The 18,845-nt window shown below is 43.6% G+C and overlaps 1 protein-coding gene across 1 annotated transcript in view; it reads left to right on the plus strand.

Moving 5' to 3' along the window:
- LOC147677797 (ATP-binding cassette sub-family C member 12-like) overlaps positions 1-18,845 on the plus strand; it is a 1,863,878-nt gene that overhangs the window by 1,492,917 nt on the left and 352,116 nt on the right. Inside the window, exon 26 of the mRNA XM_086945587.1 lies at positions 5,457-5,646. Coding sequence (XP_086801713.1) covers positions 5,457-5,646 — 190 coding nt within the window. The remainder of the gene's footprint in view (positions 1-5,456; positions 5,647-18,845) is intronic.

An 18,845-nucleotide genomic window follows, 5' to 3' on the forward strand; every position in this document is an offset into this window, starting at 1 on the left:
CATGGTGCCTGTCACATTGTACATGGCAATACAGAACATGGGCGGGTGCTGCGTACAGCACTGCCCACCGCAATGTTAATGTTGAGGATGCGACATCCAGTGTGGCAGCTCATCCTAATTTGCATGGCGGGATCGCCACAACTTCGGTGGTCGGTCTCGTGCTCCGTTGTGGTGGCGGGCAGATTGCCATTGTAATAGGTCCCTTTGTGTCCATTCTCAGCGAGGGGATTTAAGAGTCCAATGAGATTATTTTTACTTGGATTCTGTGTTTCTGAATCCAGAAGCAAATCATCTATATATTCAATTACAGTGGATCATTGTTGCATTACCAGGGTCTCTAGATTCCTTTTAAAAATCTGGTTAAAGATGGATGGAGTCTCTCTATATCACTGCAGGACACAACACCATGTTAATGTTTTCTGTTGGAAGACAAAAGAGAATACAAATTGTCTTTCTTCATCCAATGGCACTGAGAAAAAAGCCTGGCACAGATAAATTACAGTAGACCATTCTGCGGTACATGGAATTTGAAACAGTATGGCGGCTGGATTCAGTACCACAAAACAACAGGGTACTACAATTTAATTTATTTTCCATAATCTTGAACCATCCTATATTTTCCAAAATTGGAGTGATACATGGACTTCCAATTAGTTCTCTCAGCATTCCTTTTTGTAACATGTAATATATCACTGGCTGGATACCTGCTGTTGTTTCTGGGGTCAAATGGTATAGGATAAACAGTATTTAGTTTCAGTCTAATTCAGATGGATTCTCCACCTTTAATTAGTTCAATGTCTTTCCCTGTAAAATCTCAAACTTTGGCATTCATTGTTTCTCTCAGATCTTCAGGTAATTCATCAACAGTTAACAAAGGTAATTGTCCTTCCTCTATTTGCTGTCTAATAAATTGGAAATCCTCATCATGTGTTTGGAATGCTACACCATACAGTGTCCAGTAAATTGTGCGATTTAATTTGCACAACAAATCTCTACCCAACAGGTTCACAGGACTTGGATCACAAACAACACATTGGTGCTTCTCTTCAAAGGATCCTATTTTTACTGATACCTTCTTAAAAACTGGGTTTTGAATTTGTATATTAGTTGCTCCTACAACTTGGATTGTTTTTCCTGAGAGAGGTAAGTCTAGGACTTCCACTGTTCTTACAGTAGCACCACTGTCAATGAGAATTGATAAGGGGTAGCCACATCTGCATCTACATATGGGCCACTCTGGTCTACCTCTATGACTGCACCAAGTACGCAATCTTCTTCCTCTCTCAGGCACCATCATTGGGAATTATCTGAACCAAGACCATCAGTGTTGAATAACTGAAATTGTTGCAAAGTTTTCTGGTTTGGGTTCTGGAATTGGGGTATAGCATTCTGAAATTGATTTGCATTAATTTTTTGCATTTGATTAAATCTAGGATTCCCAATATGCAAAGGTGCAATTGGCATTATTGGGACCTGTCCCTGTGCTGACATTTGTATTCTCTGACCCAGCACATTATTATTTGCATACCCTGTGGCATTTGCATATTTGCGTCAGGATTTTCAGGATTTATGTCGACACATCTCCTACCAATGCCTGATTTTATGACAGATGTTACAACCAGTATTTTTTTCATATCTTCAACATCTGATCCAGATCCTGTAATCACAGGAACATTTCTACTTTTTCCTTGTGAAATGGGCACTCCTCCTTAACGTCCTTGGAAAACTCTTTGTGGCATCACAACTCCTGGCATGGTTTCTTACTTCCCTACAAAGGAAGGGTTTTGAAAACATTTCTCAGCCAGCTTTGTCTGAGCCAACTCAATGTTTATTTTATAATTTTCTTCTTCAATTCTAACATATAACTGCAATATTTAGCATATCACAGGATCTTGTTGAGTGACTTATTATGTTAGCAGATCACGTTTTGGATTATGTGCAAACTGATCTCTGGCTACAACTCTACTACAAACTGAGACACAAAAATCATCATATTCTTTTCTACAGGATATTCAAGTCCACTATACGACCTCAATACCTGCAACAATCTCTCATAGTGTTCATGCACAGTCTCCTTTGGCTCCTGTGTAGTTACTTTAGAGCTAATCCAGATATTTTGGAGGTACTCTACTTTCCAGAAAGGTAATAATTGCATCATACTTCCCCATCACTATAGGGGATTGCAAATTATTCCCTGCCACTCTCGCTGGCTCCTCTCTAGGCTCCTGCACCACAGTTTTACATTCGACCCATAATTTTGCAGGCACTGCAATGTCGGAAAATGTTTATCAATCCATCCACAGTGCCTTTGAAATCTTTTCAAACCTTTCCACTTGTGCATAACACTGTACCAGCGTGTCTCTCAATTTGGGAAAATTAATAGTACATTCAGCCAAATCACCACAACTCCAAGACACATCTACATATAATCTTCCTGCTTTTCTCTAAGTGGATAAGCTGTGGTTTCTCTCTCACTCCTTTCATTTTATTTCCTCACAATGGATGCTTCTGTCTTTATCTTCTCATTTTCTTTGCCCAATTTGATTTCCAATTTTTCAAACTCACCCCACATGCATGTAACCAATTCTATGATATGGAATCGCAGTCCTGTAATCCTCATGTTCTCAAATGCCATGTCATCAAATTGAACCCTATTGCTTCTGTGTAGGTGCACATGTTATGTAATGTCTTTCTAATATTTCTGAGTGAATTCAGTAAATTTATCATGAGTTAAAGCAGCTCTCCACATAACCTCCTTGCACAGGTACATTAATTTTTTCCTTTGATACTGTTCTAAGTGTTCGAAATTTAGACACCCCCTCATCCTTTCTTCTAATTTAACCTTCAGTTGTGAGATATTTGTAGGCTTTTTTTTCAATGTCTGATTTTGTAGGTGCCCCCACATTCTCTGCCTTACTAGATCCTACTGTTTCCTCGAACTAAGCTGCTATATATCCCTCCTCAGTTGCAAAGATTTCTTTCAATGTACTTGGGGCTCTAAGTACTAGCATCCCTCCATCTGTAAGTCTGGCACTGTTAATGGTGACTTTCAAGACACTATCTGCAAGTTCTGGGAAGTTGGGACAAATCCTGAAGTTGATACTCCTCCAGCAACTATTTGAGCCTTAGGTCTTGTTTCTAAAAGCAGAGGAGCACTGGTTACCACCTTCGTTTCAGATGAAGTACTAATAACAGGTAGTTGGGCTTCACTGGGCACTATGACTGTAGAAGGAACTACTGGAACAGCAATTTGTGGTCGAGCTACCACGGGTGGGGAGATGTACAATATCTGCAGGAGTCATTTAATCTGGGACGCACTCGGCTGTACTGGAGCAGATGGCACTATAGATCTAGTATGACTACCTGACCTACTCTGCTCTGCTGGGGTCCTGTGTGGTGGAGATCTTGAAATCAACATCTCTTCCAGTATTTCAACTCCAGAATCAGTATCTGACCCACCCTCTTCCTTCATACCGGAATATTTGCCCAGTCCCCTCTTAGCAGTCTCGTAGGTAAGGACTGGATATAAGCTAATACCTTCTATGATAGCTTTCCTCCATCTACCCAGTTGTTCATCCCATTAGGCATTTGCGTAGTTCTTGACTGCCCTATTGGCATCCTCTGGGATTTTTCCTTCTCATTTTCCCTGACCACTCTCTCCCATGCATTAAATGCTTCATACTAAAGGGATCTAGGTGGTAGCTTCATCTCATGCAATTTTCCCTTCAAATGATCAAGAATTCTGGTGTTAAATGTCCCATTTGTAGGAAAACGTAAAACACCCTCTTTCTCACTAATCCTTCTCCATTGGCAAAGCCAAGCACCCTTATTTAACCCATGTTCGGTAGTCATATTAGATGGAGACGTACCCTTAGGAGGCGCCTCTTCACCTTTACATACTGGAATAGTAACATTCCCTCTCATCAATCTTTCGAGCCGTTTAAAACATTTCATGATGACATTTTAAATCTGAAACAATATGGTTTACCAAATGTTATGATTTTATTTCCGTACACATCAAATTATTGGGTGAGGATCCTCATTCGGTAAAGCAATGGATGGAAAACAGCAGGAGCTATATATATAGAAATAGCCGGGACCCCACCTGCCACCTCCAGGATCATATGGTGCAGGCAATACTTCCCCAAAGAGTTTAGAGCTGCCCCTGAACGCAGGCATGCTCCTCATCCCCATCCAACACCCTGAGCACCCTCAATCCAACACTGATATTTACTGCCTCCCAAGGGCAGGTGGCAAATACCAGTGAATGTGTCCCTGGAATCAGATCTAAAATGGGATTGTGTAATTCCAGGTTGATATGCTTATTTCCAATTTTGAGAACATAGTTTCAAAGAGGTTGCATTTCTGTGCAGACAACCACATAAAATCAGGGATTCCAACTCACTTCCCCTAGTATTGCCACAAGTAAATATGGTCAACTCATAATCTGAGCCAAAGTAGTGGTGAGCAAAAACCCAATGACATGAGAATATACCCTGGGCCTCATTACAATCCCTTCTGTAATATTGACTTTGGCTGGGTTCTATTATGTTTGCCATATATAAACTGGCAGAATTTCTGCTCACGCAATCTGCACACTCTACACTTCAGAACTTTAGAAAATATGTGATGTTATTCAGTAACTTCCATTCCGAGGTGCTAAAATCAGATTGTTGTGCTATTATCACACCTGTTCTATTCTCCACTCTTCAGAGTTATCTGTCTACACCCAGTGATGTGTGAGCACCTAGAACAGATAGTGTAATAAGCGACCATGTGCCATGCCTCCTGCATGTGTGTGTTGTAGTTATATCCTGTTTGTCAATTAGGAGGGTCTACTTGGGCTGCACTGGAACGATCACCTATGTTGATGGTTGGGTTTGTTTATGATGCACATACTTTATTGTTAAGTGTAGCTCTGAATAAGCTTTGGTGGAACTGTTTCAGAATGTGACAGCTCATTCTTGAAGCAAGTTATCCTATTCATTTTAAGTATCAATGTACAATTTTCAAACACCCTGAAAGTAACCAAACATACTTGATAAACATATATATCGCATCAAAAAAAGTTGCAAACCATAGCGGGGATGTCATGGTTAGAAAGTCAAAGTTGACTAAGATGTTTTACTAGGACCTAGTGTGTGCCAGAGGGCATAGACCGAAAGGGATATATTGCAGAGCACTGAAAAGGTATTTATAAGGACTAGTAAACTGATTAGAATGTGAATTTAGATAGGTTTTTGTTTTCTTCTATAAATTATTTGTTCTAATGTAGTTGCTGAATTTTATATAAGTGAAATTTTGTATAGTAGAGCAACCTAAAGCATAACAATGTATACTGTTTAATTGTCTTATTCTTTAAACTCACTCTCTGCATGGTGAAGGGGGTTTCAAAATCATAGAATTTGTTTTATTTGTTTAATATATTTTGCTGAGTTTTTGTCATTTTTACACAGACATGTGCTCCAGAGGAATCCAGGCAAGCCAGTGCTGTAGAAGCTCCAAATGGCTGGCCAACTAGGGGACAGATCACGTTTAAAGATTATTACATGAGATATCGAGAAAACACACCAGTTATCCTTAAAGGTCTAAACTTGACTATTCATGCTCAGGAATCAGTTGGGATTGTTGGGCGGACCGGCTCTGGTGAGATGTTTTTCTCTGAATTAATTACATACAAGTATCTTCTGTTTTATGTGGAGCTATATTGTCTTGAATTTTATTTTTCTGCTCTCATTTAATTAAAACATATTGAACACAGAGTTCTAACAGTCTGATTCACAAGTCAAAGTACATACAAACAAAACTTGTTCTATTACGTCATCTGGTTGTTTACCACCGCACTGAACTAAGCATCAAAACACTACCTATTGCAACTTCAAATGAAACCCCACCACTCATGTATGTCAGCCCAGCTATACAGATAAACCTTCTTCTTTCTAACCAGAAAGAGTGTATATACATATATTATCAAGAAGCAAAAACACTCCTAAGGGCAAAAGGAAAATGGTGTCCTACTCTTGTCCATACATGAAGCAAACTTTAATATAATGCATAATCTTGAAGAACACCATTTCCCACATGCCTATCTTTATTGCCTCCCTCTTTTCTCATGCATTACGCAGACACTCTCTAGCCTGTCTAGACCAGTAGCACCCCCTTTGTGTTTTTTGCTGTTAGATTAGGGGATAGGAGCACTTAGGTCATTAAACTTTTTTCCCCTGCAGACCCTCTTCCCACGTTGTGTTCTTTGTTAACATGACCTCAAGACAGAAAAAAGGGTCACGGGTGGGAGCTAGGTTGGTTGGTACATTGGATGCTTTTCTGAACAGGGCAGAAACAGTCTTGGAGCATGAAATCATTCTAACAGAAAAACGGTTATCTCTCGGGATCACTGCTAAAAGATCATCCTTAGGAGCAATAGGCAAAGCTAAATCACCCGTAGCAGTCTTACAAGTACTAGCCCATACGAGCATAGAGACTCAGGATATAGGGCCGGGTAAAACTGACTCAATAACATCAAATTCAGGAATAGCTAGAACACGAGAATCAAGTGACTCTAGCGACTTGATTATGGATCAACCATTAATTCATATAGATCCATCTTGTACAGTACCATTGAGTCCTGTAGTAATTGTTACTAATGCCTCACGGCTATCTACTACCCCCACTTTATTCCCAACTGAACCCTTACATTGTGTAACTAGCCCATCCTTAGCATCTAGGTTACACAAACAAAGGCCAGTTCTGGAAAACATGGGTCGGGATCAAGGGTTAACAAAGAAGCTGAATCCACCCCCACATAATACAACAAGCATTTGCAATGCAATAGGGCTCGCATTAGTAAAGTTAGAGGTATTAGTATTGTAAATGACACATTTTTTATTTATGTTTTTGTTTTGAAAATAGCGAAATTAATAACTTTGTCATTTACAATGCCAATAGTGTTAACTTTTGCAAACATGACACCTATAGCATTTGTAATGCAATATGTGTTGTATTTACATGACTTAGATGTATTAATATTAAAAATAACAATGGGTTGTATTTTTTTGAATATTTAATACTTACATAAAAGTTATTGTAATTTATAATGGTAATAGCTTAAACTTTTGCAAATTACTTTTTGGAAGATTATGTAAGTGTATTTTATTGTGATGAAACCAGAACAGAAGTGAAATATTAACTTTTTTTGTGACATTTGTAATAAAGTTTGAAACTTTGAGAGAAAATATTTGAATCAGTTGTTGTTGAATGGATGCACAGATTGATGCTGTGGTGGCTCTGAATGATGTTGTGGCGGCGACGAGTGATGCTGTGGCGTTCAGTGATGCTCTGGTAGCGCATAGTGATGTTGTGATGCCCCTGAGTGATGCTGTGGTGATGCGATGGATAGTGAGGGCGATAGATAGATAGAGGGAGGGCGAGAGATAGGGGCAGGGTGAGAGATAGAGGCAGGGCAAGAGGGCGAGGGATGGACTGTGGGCGAGGGATGGAGTGTGGGCGAGGGATGGAGTGTGGGCGAGGGATGGAGTGTGGTGCGGGGGAGGGATGAAGTGTGAGGCGGGGAGGGATGGAGTGTGGGCGGGGAGGGCTGGATGGAGTAGGGTGAATGGATGGATGGATGGATGGAGTGGGATGGATGGATGGATGGAGTCGGATGGATGGATGGATGGATGGAGTGGGATGGATGGAGTGGGATGGATGGATGGATGGATGGATGGGTGGATGGAGTGGGGGATGGATGGATGGAGTGGGGGGATGGATGGATGGAGTGGGATGGATGGAGATGGATGGATGGAGTGGGATGGATGGATGGATGGATGGAGTGGGGTGGATGGATGGATGGATGGATGGAGTGGGGGGATGGATGGATGGAGTGGGACGGATGGATGCATGGAGTGGGATGGATGGATGGAGTGGGGGGATGGATGGATGGAGTGGGATGGGTGGATGGAGTGAGGGGGATGGGGGATGGATGGATGGAGTGGGGGGATGGATGGAAGGAGTGGGGGGATGGATGGATGGAGGGGATGGATGGATGGATGGAGTGGGGGGATGGATGGATGGAGTGGGGGATGAATGGATGGATAAATGGAGTGGGATGGATTATTGGAGTGGGATGGATGGATGGATGGAGTGGGGGGATGGATGGATGGAGTGGAGGGATGGATGGATGGAGTGAGATGGATGGATGGAGTGGGGGGGATGGATGGATGGGAATTTATGAGAGAAGCGGGAGGACAGCGCATAACAAAGAGACTAACAGATCTGAGACATACTCATGTGTTTTTGCGGTATGATTAAGCATCAAATGAAAAGAGCCTATGGAGCGCTACAGTAGACTTCACGTAGTAAAATAGTTCGAGATAGAGACCGGGAAGGAAGGAAAAAGCACCAATTAAAATCAGGTGCATGGGGTCTCTGTGAGAAAGCTAGGCAGCGTAGAGTAAAGGGGCACTTACTGGGAAGGCTGAATTAAAATGCCAGTATCTTGAAAAACAGCTGTATTGTTCGGGTTCGAAACTCAGAGCCGATTAAACTATTAAAGGCAAGTGAAAAAGGATCAGGTGGACTCAAGTGTTCAGAGCCACACTTTTAGAAGAGGCGGCAGATTTACTTAATATTTTAGGATAACCCATGTCACTGAATGAAGGCCCAGGAACGGAGAGTGGAGCGTTTCCTGCTGCTACGGCTGCCTGCGCTGAGTGAGAGGAGGAGCCAGTGTGGGGGAAGTTAATTAAGGCAATTACAGCTGGAGGGGCAATCAGAATCTCAAGGGCCGTGACATATCATAGCACTGCTCTGCCCACACGGTCGCTCCTCCTCACGCTGCTCCCTGACCTGACTCCAGACTGGTATCCGTATTACAAGCCCACCGCCTGCTTTGTAGACGCAATAATAATATTTTAATCAGCTGAGTGAGAGGAGGAGCCAGTGTGGGGGAAGTTAATTAAGGCAATTACAGCTGGAGGGGCAATCAGAATCTCAAGGGCCGTGACATATCATAGCACTGCTCTGCCCACACGGTCGCTCCTCCTCACGCTGCTCCCTGACCTGACTCCAGACTGGTATCCGTATTACAAGCCCACCGCCTGCTTTGTAGACGCAATAATAATATTTTAATCAGCATCGTACGCCAGATCGCGACCTGTTCTGTTACATCTGACTAATTAGCATATCGCCGTAGCGCGAGTCGCCTATAGCGTGCTGAAACGCTCTTGTAATCTGTGCTGCCTTTATTTTCACTGTGTGCCCCTTCGCCTGCCACTCCTGAAAGTTTGCCTGCACCAAGACCCCCACCAAATCCACTAACCCCACACACAGATCCGACCCTAACCACCTGAAGTGCATCCTGCTAAACACCCGCTCGATCCACAGACACGCCACAGAACTCTGGGACCTACTCGACACTGCTTCACCGGACATCGCCCTCCTTACAGAAACCTGGATGAACGCCTCTTCATCGCCCGACATCGCCATAGCCATCCCGGACGGCTACAAGATCATCCGAAAAGACCGCACCAACCAAACAGGACGAGGCATCACCATCGTCCATAAGAACACCATCAGAATCACGACCAGCTTCGACGATAACCTTACAACCGCCGAACACCTCCACTTTCAGATCCACACCGACCCCAGGACCACAATTAGAGGCACCCTCATCTACAGACCACCAGGAACCCGTAAACAATTCAGCGAAGACATCACTGACTTCATCAGCCCACATGCCGTCGCCTCCGAGAACTACATGCTACTGGGAGACCTCAACTTCCACCTGGAAAAGAAAAACGACAGCAACACCACCACCAGCAACACCACCACCCTTCTGGACAACCTGGCCAATCTTGGTCTCAAACAGCTCGTTGACACCCCCACTCATATAGCCGGACATACGCTCGACCCAATCTTTACCTCCAGCAAGCACATCACCTTCGATCGCACCACAGCTCTCCACTGGACGGACCACAGCTGTGTTCACTTCAACTACAAAACCTCCTCGACCCACAACCCCCCACAACCTATTCCACGAAAAAACTGGAACAAAATCACCACAGACCAACTCCTCACATCGCTCAACCAAAACCCTCCCGCCCTCTCATCGGACCCAAACCAAGAGGCCACCAAACTCAAACAATGGATCACTCACAGCGCTGATGAACTAGCACCCTTGAAAAACCACCAAACCAAACAGGGTAGCAAAAAAGCCCCCTGGTTCAACGAAGACCTTAGGAAATCCAAGAAACTATGCCGTACTCTCGAGAAAACATGGAGAAAAAACCCAACCACTGACAACCTGACCACCTTCAAGACAGCCACCTGCAAACACCACCAACTGATCCGATCCACCAAGAAGTCAGCATTCAAGGATCGACTCGACAACAACGCCCAAAACAGCAAGGAACTATTCAACATCGTCAAAGAATTTACCAACCCCACCACAGCCTCAAACGACATTACTCCCTCCCAAGAACTCTGCGACTCCTTATCCTCTTTCTTCTATAACAAAATTACCAACATACATAATAGCTTTGAGAACATTTCCAAAGAACAGTCCACTCCACCCACCTCCGAACCTAAAAAGCCCCCTAACATCCTTAACGCCTGGAACCCAATCACCACTGAAGACACCATCCGCCTAATGAACTCAATCCATTCAGGCTCGCCAACCGACCCCTGTCCCCACCACATCTTCTACAAAGCAGATTCCATCATCGCACCCCATCTCCGTGATGTCATCAACTGCTCCTTCAACTCCGCTACCTTCCCAGAAAGCTGGAAACACGCCGAACTCAGCGCCCTCTTGAAGAAACCCACAGCGGACCCCTCTGAACTCAAGAACTACCGCCCCATCTCCCTCCTCCCATTCCCTGCCAAAGTCATTGAGAAAGCCGTCAATAGACAGCTCGCCGCCTTCCTTGAATCCAACAACTCCCTCGACTCCTCACAGTCCGGTTTTCGAGCCAAACACAGCACCGAAACCGCCCTTATTGCAGCGACAGACGACATCCGAACTCTACTGGACAACGGAGAAACAGTTGCCCTCATCCTACTTGACCTCTCCGCCGCCTTCGACACGGTCTGTCATAGCACCCTCATACAACGCCTCAGCAACATCGGCATACAAGGAAAAGCCTTAGATTGGATCATCTCGTTCCTCGCCGGGATAACCCAGAGAGTCCGACTCCCCCCATTCAAATCAGAGGCCACCGAAGTCATCTGCGGAGTACCACAAGGATCATCACTCAGTCCCACCCTCTTCAACGTTTACATGAGTCCCCTCGCATCCATCGCGCGACAACACAACCTCAACATCATCTCCTACACTGACGACACCCAGCTGATCCTTTCCCTCACCAAAGACCCTAACACCGCCAAAACCAATCTTCATGAAGGCATGAAAGAAGTAGCCGAATGGATGAAAAACCGCCGCCTAAAACTTAACTCAGACAAAACGGAAGTCCTCATCCTAGGATCATCCCCCTCTGCCTGGGACGATTCATGGTGGCCATCGGCCCTGGGCACGGCACCCACACCCACAGACAACGCACGTAACCTGGGCTTCATCCTAGAGTCCTCCCTCTCGATGACCAGACAAGTCAACGCCGTCTCATCCTCTTGCTTTAACGTACTTCGTATGCTCCAAAAAATCTTTTGTTGGATCCCCACCGAAACTAGAAAGACTGTCACTCACGCTCTGGTCACTAGCCGACTGGACTATGGAAACACCCTCTACGCCGGAACCACTTCCAAATTACAGAAAAAACTCCAACGCATCCAAAACGCATCAGCCAGACTCATATTGGACATCCCGCACCAAGCTCACATTACCGGTCACCTGAAAGACCTCCACTGGCTTCCCGTCAACAAGAGAATAACGTTCCGTCTCCTCACCCACGCACACAAGGCCCTCTACAAACTAGGACTCGAATGCCTCAACACACGACTGTCCTTCTACACACCGACACGCCAACTAAGATCCTCCAATCAAGCCCTTGCTGCAGTTCCACGCATCCAAAGATCCACCATGGGAGGAAGATCCTTCTCCTTCTTAGCGGCCAAAACCTGGAACTCCCTCCCCACTCACCTCCGCCTTTCCCAGAACCACATTTCCTTCAGGAAGGAACTTAAAACCTGGCTATTCGATAAATAATGCACCCCCTTCCCCCAAGCGCCTTGAGACCCTCTGGGTGAGTAGTGCGCTATACAAATTCCTGAACTAGAACTTGAACTAGAGGTAGCAGCGCCATCACAATGGTAAGAGAGTGACCCTCATGGGTATACCCCTAACAGACAGGAATGCCCCAGCAGTTCGCAGAAGGTGAGGAAATGTCCAGAAAGATGGACACTGATGGCCAAGAGTGGAGTGGAGTGGAGCATGAACACAAATTGCGTGTGGGTTCACAAAGGAAATCCACACAGGATATCACACAGATCCTGCACCAGGTACACTCACATGGATGGTACGTCCCAGCCATCTGACTGCAGTGCAGAGCCGAACTACCTGTCATGAGCAGTGAGTAGTTGCGAGCAGTCAGAAAATAGGATGCGGATCGCTGCTGAAGATTGCCAGCCAGCCAGATGTTTATTATTTCTTCTATTATTTCTTCAATTGTATTTGAATCCATCTTAAATTAAGTTGAATTAAAGCCAGTAGATGGCGCTGTTGCTACACAGTCGACAAGCTTACAGTTGAACAATGGAAGTGTGAAACAGCAGGGATTAATTAAATGTAATTAGCGCGCGCTGGGGTGAATGCCTGAGGCCCAGCTGCCTGATGCAAGGAGGCAGGGAACCAAATGGCAAGCTGCTGCATGAAAACACATGCACTCTTGAAAATCCGGCCGATGGTTTGACGGCTATACTCTCATCCTATTATCCCTTGCGGGATTAATAGGACGAGCCCTAAAAAATAGGAAAATAGTTGTGGTGTTTGAAACCAACAAAGTAGTTAGTGAGCTGGCAAGTAAAACACCATTAATGAAATCAGCCAGCACACAAACCAAGTTTGGCCAACTATCATATGAAAATTGGGCTGAAGAGGCTGAAGAGATGTCAGGGAAACTTGAGGCCAGAAAAAAAAATTCCCTGGAAAACATATTCAAGGAGAGAATAGGAAAAATGGAAGAGTGTATGAGATTGAGCCTCAGGCAGATGGAGGTCAAGGTTGAGCAAATGAGTAAATTAATGGAGAACAATGGTAGGGGTGATACTTGCAGAGGGAAACTAAATTCTTCTGTTAGTGGGAACATACAAAATAAACCTGGATTGGGTGGGACTACTAATATTACCCCATTGCCTAGTACTAGGGCTGGAGAAAGTAGGCAGCCTAATAATAATGAGGAAGGACATTTAGCTAGTGAGGCCACACATGAAGGTACAACTAGCGGGAGGCCAAAATTAGCACCCCCTGGTAATATAAGTAGCCTCCCTGAAAAATCGGTAACATATAGTCCTAAGGGGACTGATCTACTGCCTAATAAGGACGTATTACAGCTCCCCCCCGAATCTTGCCCATATGTAATTGTACTAACTGGAGTTCCAACTCTAAGAAGAGAACAAGAGGAAACATGGACCAATCTTCGAAATAAAACAGTAGACTGGCTTATAAAATTTAAACGGTTTCATCCCATAAATTCAGAGGATATTCTGATGGTTCGCAGAGTTGGATGGGTGGGGGATGCACCAAAACATATTAGAGGCGATTGCGTGGTAATAAACTTTAGACGTCCGCAACTAGTTAGAAGAATATTAGATTGCCAGGAAGAAATACCACACCAGAGTACAGACATAAATACGCTTCCACTGGGTTATTTTTATAAACCAACCAAAGGAGGTAGTGGTGGTGTGTAAGCGTGAGCGCAAAATCTGTTCCGCTCACGGATTTCGTGGATTTTCGGAAAATCCGCAATCCGCGAACTCCCGCGATTTTACCGAAAATCCGCGAATGGGGGGCAAAAGTTCAAGCCTTCGAGCTTGAAGTTGTTGTTGTAACTATTTTAGGAAGGCACCGGCAAGCTGCCAGCGCCATCCTAAAATAGTTACTAAGTTAGCTTCAACAGGAAGCACAGGAAGCACTAATAGATAAAATAAAGCAGGTGCTCTATTAGTGAAGCTAATTTAGTAACTATTTTAGGATGGCACTGGCAGCTTGCCGGCGCCATCCTAAAATAGTTACAGGAAGATGATGGATGGGCAGGTGTGCCTTCTTCCCAAATCTACCGTCGAAAATCAGCTGTGATGCTGGATAGAGGTCTTTGCATCCTTGACTTTCACAAGCGCAATCCTCGTGCTGTTCCTGTGACCAGGAGCTTCTTTCTCTTGATCTGCTGCTCTGATCGGTCTCTGACCTTTTATACACACAAGAGGCATGTGAACTCGCATGGAAGCCCTGCCCGTTTGGCCCCGCTCACACACTCGCGGTGTGCACCGTCTTCCCGCCATTTACCCACTATGATAGACAGCTCACTCAAGGGACCCCTGCGCCCTTTGGGGCGATTGCATAGTAACACACACATGGTCGCTGGAACTAGTTGAAGCTCAAATTCAGTGACTCATTTATCAGCCCAAAAACAATTGTGAGCGTAGTCGAGGCCGCACAGAAGACCCCCCATTAAAAAAATCCGCAAATTCCGCGAATCCGCAAATTCGCGGATTTTGCGGATCCGCGAATCCGCAAATCCACAAATTAGCGGATCGTGGATCCGCGAAATCCGCCCATGCTTAGTGGTGTGCGGCCCCCCCTATATCCCTGACCAATAGGTTTTCGGAGTTGTCCACGCTGGATGACTTGGATTGACTGAATAGCCGTACTGAACAGGTAGGAACGAGCATAAAATGTCCCAATGGAACACAGAATAAACATGAGGTAGGGAGAACATCGGGAATACCTGTGATAAAGAAACTAGATGGGGATGTTGGACTTGAGATAGGCCCGGCAGGAGAGACTTTGAGCCTGAACCAACAAGTAGAGTCTGTGGCTGCCAACAAAGAATCAATAAATATGGATGCTCAAGTAGTGACTGTAGCCAGGGGAGAATCCAGATGTTCAGAAATAAAGTTAACCTCCTGGCATATTTCAGGTCTCATCAAGAACCTAGTGGATGGGAAATGGAGTGACTATATAGATCAGAGTGATGTAATACTCCTACAGGAGACTTGGGGCCAGATGTAGGTAGCCCTTTACCAATCGGAATCGGCCAAAAATACCGATTTTTGGCCGTTTCCGATCGGTAAGGGCTATGGAGATGTAGGTGCACATATTCGGTAATTTTACCGAATCAGTATTATTACCGAATCGGTAAATTTAACGAAGCGGTAATATTTACCGATTCGGTAAAATTACCGAAAATGCTAGATTGAAATGTGGGTAGCCAATTTTCCATTGGCACATGGCTTTCAGAATCGGTATTTTACCATGGAATACAAATCCATGGTAAAATACCGATTCCTGTGTACATGCACATCTGTGCATGTACACATGTGCCATGTGACAGACAGACGTGCCCTTAGGGCATGTCTGTGTGCCACATTGCACACATGCCCGTTTTGGGGGTGCTAGAGGGTGTCAAAGTGACACCCCCTGCACCCTTGACAAATTCGGTATTTACCAATTTGGTAAATACCTAATCGGTATTTGAATTGAATCCTATGGGCTTCAAGGCCCATAGGATTCATTAGCAAACACCGATTCGGTATTTACCAAATCGGTAAATACCGAATTTCAAGAAATCGGCAAAAAATCCAGATGTTGGTACCTACATCCCATTTACCGATTTTGAAATACCGAATCGGTAAAATTCGGTAATATTCGGTATTTCAAAATCAGTAAATGTGATTTACCTACATCTGGCCCTTGGTCACTAGAAGCTCCGCAGAGATTGGGATATAAAACTTATAGCATCAATGCTAGTCAGTGTGGTAGAGGAAGGCCATCTGGAGGATTGGTTATATGGATAAGCACTACTCTAGAAGTAGACATAACCCCTCTACATATTGAATCCTGGGATATACAGGGAGTTAAAATAACTACTAAAGACAGTAGATCTATATATCTACTTAATATCTATAATAGACCATATAGTAGCGCTAAGGAATCGTTAGTAATAGAACAACTCGACTCCTTTTTAGATAAGGTTGAGCCTGCGTCAAGTGTAATTTGTGGTGGGGATTCCAATTGTAAATACGAACCAATAGTGGGAATTTATGATCTTTTTGAAGAACAAGATATGGCTCATCAAATTCCCAGCCTAGATAATAGTAGAGAGGTGAAATGTACGGTCGCGGCAGCTCATATCCTAAAACTCCTGGTGGGACATGATTTACGGGTGTGTAATGGGCGCCTACCCTCCGATAGACCCGGAGCTTTCACATTTTGTAGAGGCAATTCATGTAGCCAGTTGGACTATATTATGATTTCTATGAACCTATTGCATATCACTAAAGATTTAAGGGTTTTACATAGAGTGGAGAGTGACCACTATCCTCTAGAACTGATAATAGAATCTTATCCCTTCAAGTCGGAGAGCTACAAATAAGCAATAACAGGTGAGCTCTGAGATGGCCTTATATCTTAGCTAAAGATGTGACAATGACAAATATTTATAAAACTTTTGCTGATATTCTCACCCCTCTCCAAGAACTAAGAGAAGGAGAAGATAGTGTACTACATTTGCATAATACTTTGGTAGAGAGTCTAATCCTTGGTACGGCACAGATTGTAGAATAGCAAAGATGGTGCTTATACAGGCAATTAGAAATAAGAGTCCTCAAGAAATTAGTGCAGGTAGGCAAAATTATAAAAGGATATTATTAGAGGCAAAAAAAAACTGGGATAACGATATATGGTCGGACTTAATTATCGCTGCAAAATCTAAAGACCAGGTTGCTTTCTGGAGCCTAATTGCGAAGGGCAATAGGACTGGGAAAAGTACTAAAGATCTTTTCCTAGACGAGAAAACCTGGGTTGATCACTTTACTAACCTGTACCATGATAGTAGTAGGGATTCATGTGCTAAAAGAAATGATCCAGAAAAAGAATTAATGGATACTGATTTGCACCTTAGCATAGAGGAGAATAAAAAAGCAATATTGGCCATTAAATCAGGGAAGGCGCCTCGTCCCGATAAAAATCCAGGAGATTTATTACAGCATGATTTAGAAGTTTGGAGCCCCTATGTTAACTTTTTATGTAACTCAATAGCTGCTGGGACACCAATTCCTGACATGTGGAAAGGGGCAGAGAATGTGACAATTTTTAAAAAGGGTAACCGTCACAATCCGGCCAACTACCGCCCAATTAGTTTAATTGACATTTTACAGAAAGTTTACAGTAGGCATATTTTAAATAGATTATTAGAATGGATGGATGAGGTGGATATGTTATCGAAGTATCAAGCAGGGTTTAGACAAAAAACAAATACTATTGATCAAGTGTTCAGGTTTTTATGTATTTATTGGAAGTATGTTATTTTTAGGAAGGGCAGCCTATACATTATTTTTATAGATTTAAGGGTTGTGTTTGATCTGGTGCCCCGTTCCCAGTTGTGGGACACACTAAAGAAAATCGGGGTACCACCAGACTTACTTAGGCAGTTAATCAGGCTACATACAGAAAACTTTGCTACGGTAAGATGGGGACCAAGGGGAGAAGTTACTAAACCAATCCCAGTGAGAATAGGAGTAAGACAGGGGTGCGTATTGGCACCTACCCTCTTCTCACTGTATGTGAACGATATCCCCAAGTTCTTACTAGATTGTAAGCACAAGTCTCCCCACCTTGGGGGTGAAGCTGTATCGTATCTATTATTTGCCGACAATACTATTTTAATTTCACAAACCCCCAAGGGACTCCAATGCCTGGTGGGGGTCTTGAAGTAAACTCTAGTAAGACTAAATACATGTCCCTAAACCCACATAAGTCATTCAAAAAGAATCTTGTTTTAAACAACCAATTATTGGAATATGTTGAAAGCTTTAATTATTTAGGAATTACCATGGACAGTAAAATTAGTTGGAAAGGACAAATCGAAAAGAGCAGGATAATGCTGCTCCAGAACTCGATACCCATACTAAAAAAGCATGAGGCTAGTACATCCAAGGCTATTTCACCCGCATTGGAAGTATATAAATCTAAAGCTCAATCAGCAGCGCTCTATGGGGCAGAGATCTGGGGATCCCATTGTAAAAAGAATTTTGAGCGGGAAGAATTTTTTTTTATAGGCAGCTATTAAAACTTCCAACTAAGACACCATTATTGCCAGTATCTATGGATCTGAACATAAAACGCACAGATCACTATGCAGTATGAAGACCATTGTTATTTTGGATCAGGATCTGGTCGACCAAAGAACTTATTCATTATAAAGCAGGCCTGGAGGAAATTATAAAAATAAAATGATGTAATGATATCCCGTGGTTAAACGTGGTATGGCGTGGATGCAAAAGCTAGGCCTATTGCACTACTGGGAGGATCCTCACCAGTTAACAGCTTTTTGTAAAAAACACCTAAAAGTAACATATTGGGCCCACATAGCGAATAGTCTGGTTAATAGCTCAACTGTTGGGCCCTTAACAGTGAAGTTTTTAGCTTTTAAAGATGTTGCTCGTCTAGAGTCTTTCCTGGAGGAGATAGAACCCCCGCTAGCAAAATCTTTATTTTTGCAATTTAGATATGGAATTTTACAAATAGGTGCTAATACATCAAGTTGGAACGGAAATAGGGGGGTAAGAGAAGTGACTTGTGTCCCCTATGTGCAGAAGTAGTAAAGCAAAATGATGTTCACATACTATTCTTTTGCACAGCATATAATTCCGCTAGGAAACGCTGTATCAAACCCCTT

Source organism: Lissotriton vulgaris, chromosome 12 (genome assembly GCF_964263255.1).
Source record: "Lissotriton vulgaris chromosome 12, aLisVul1.2, whole genome shotgun sequence".
In the NCBI taxonomy this organism is placed as follows: domain Eukaryota; kingdom Metazoa; phylum Chordata; class Amphibia; order Caudata; family Salamandridae; genus Lissotriton; species Lissotriton vulgaris.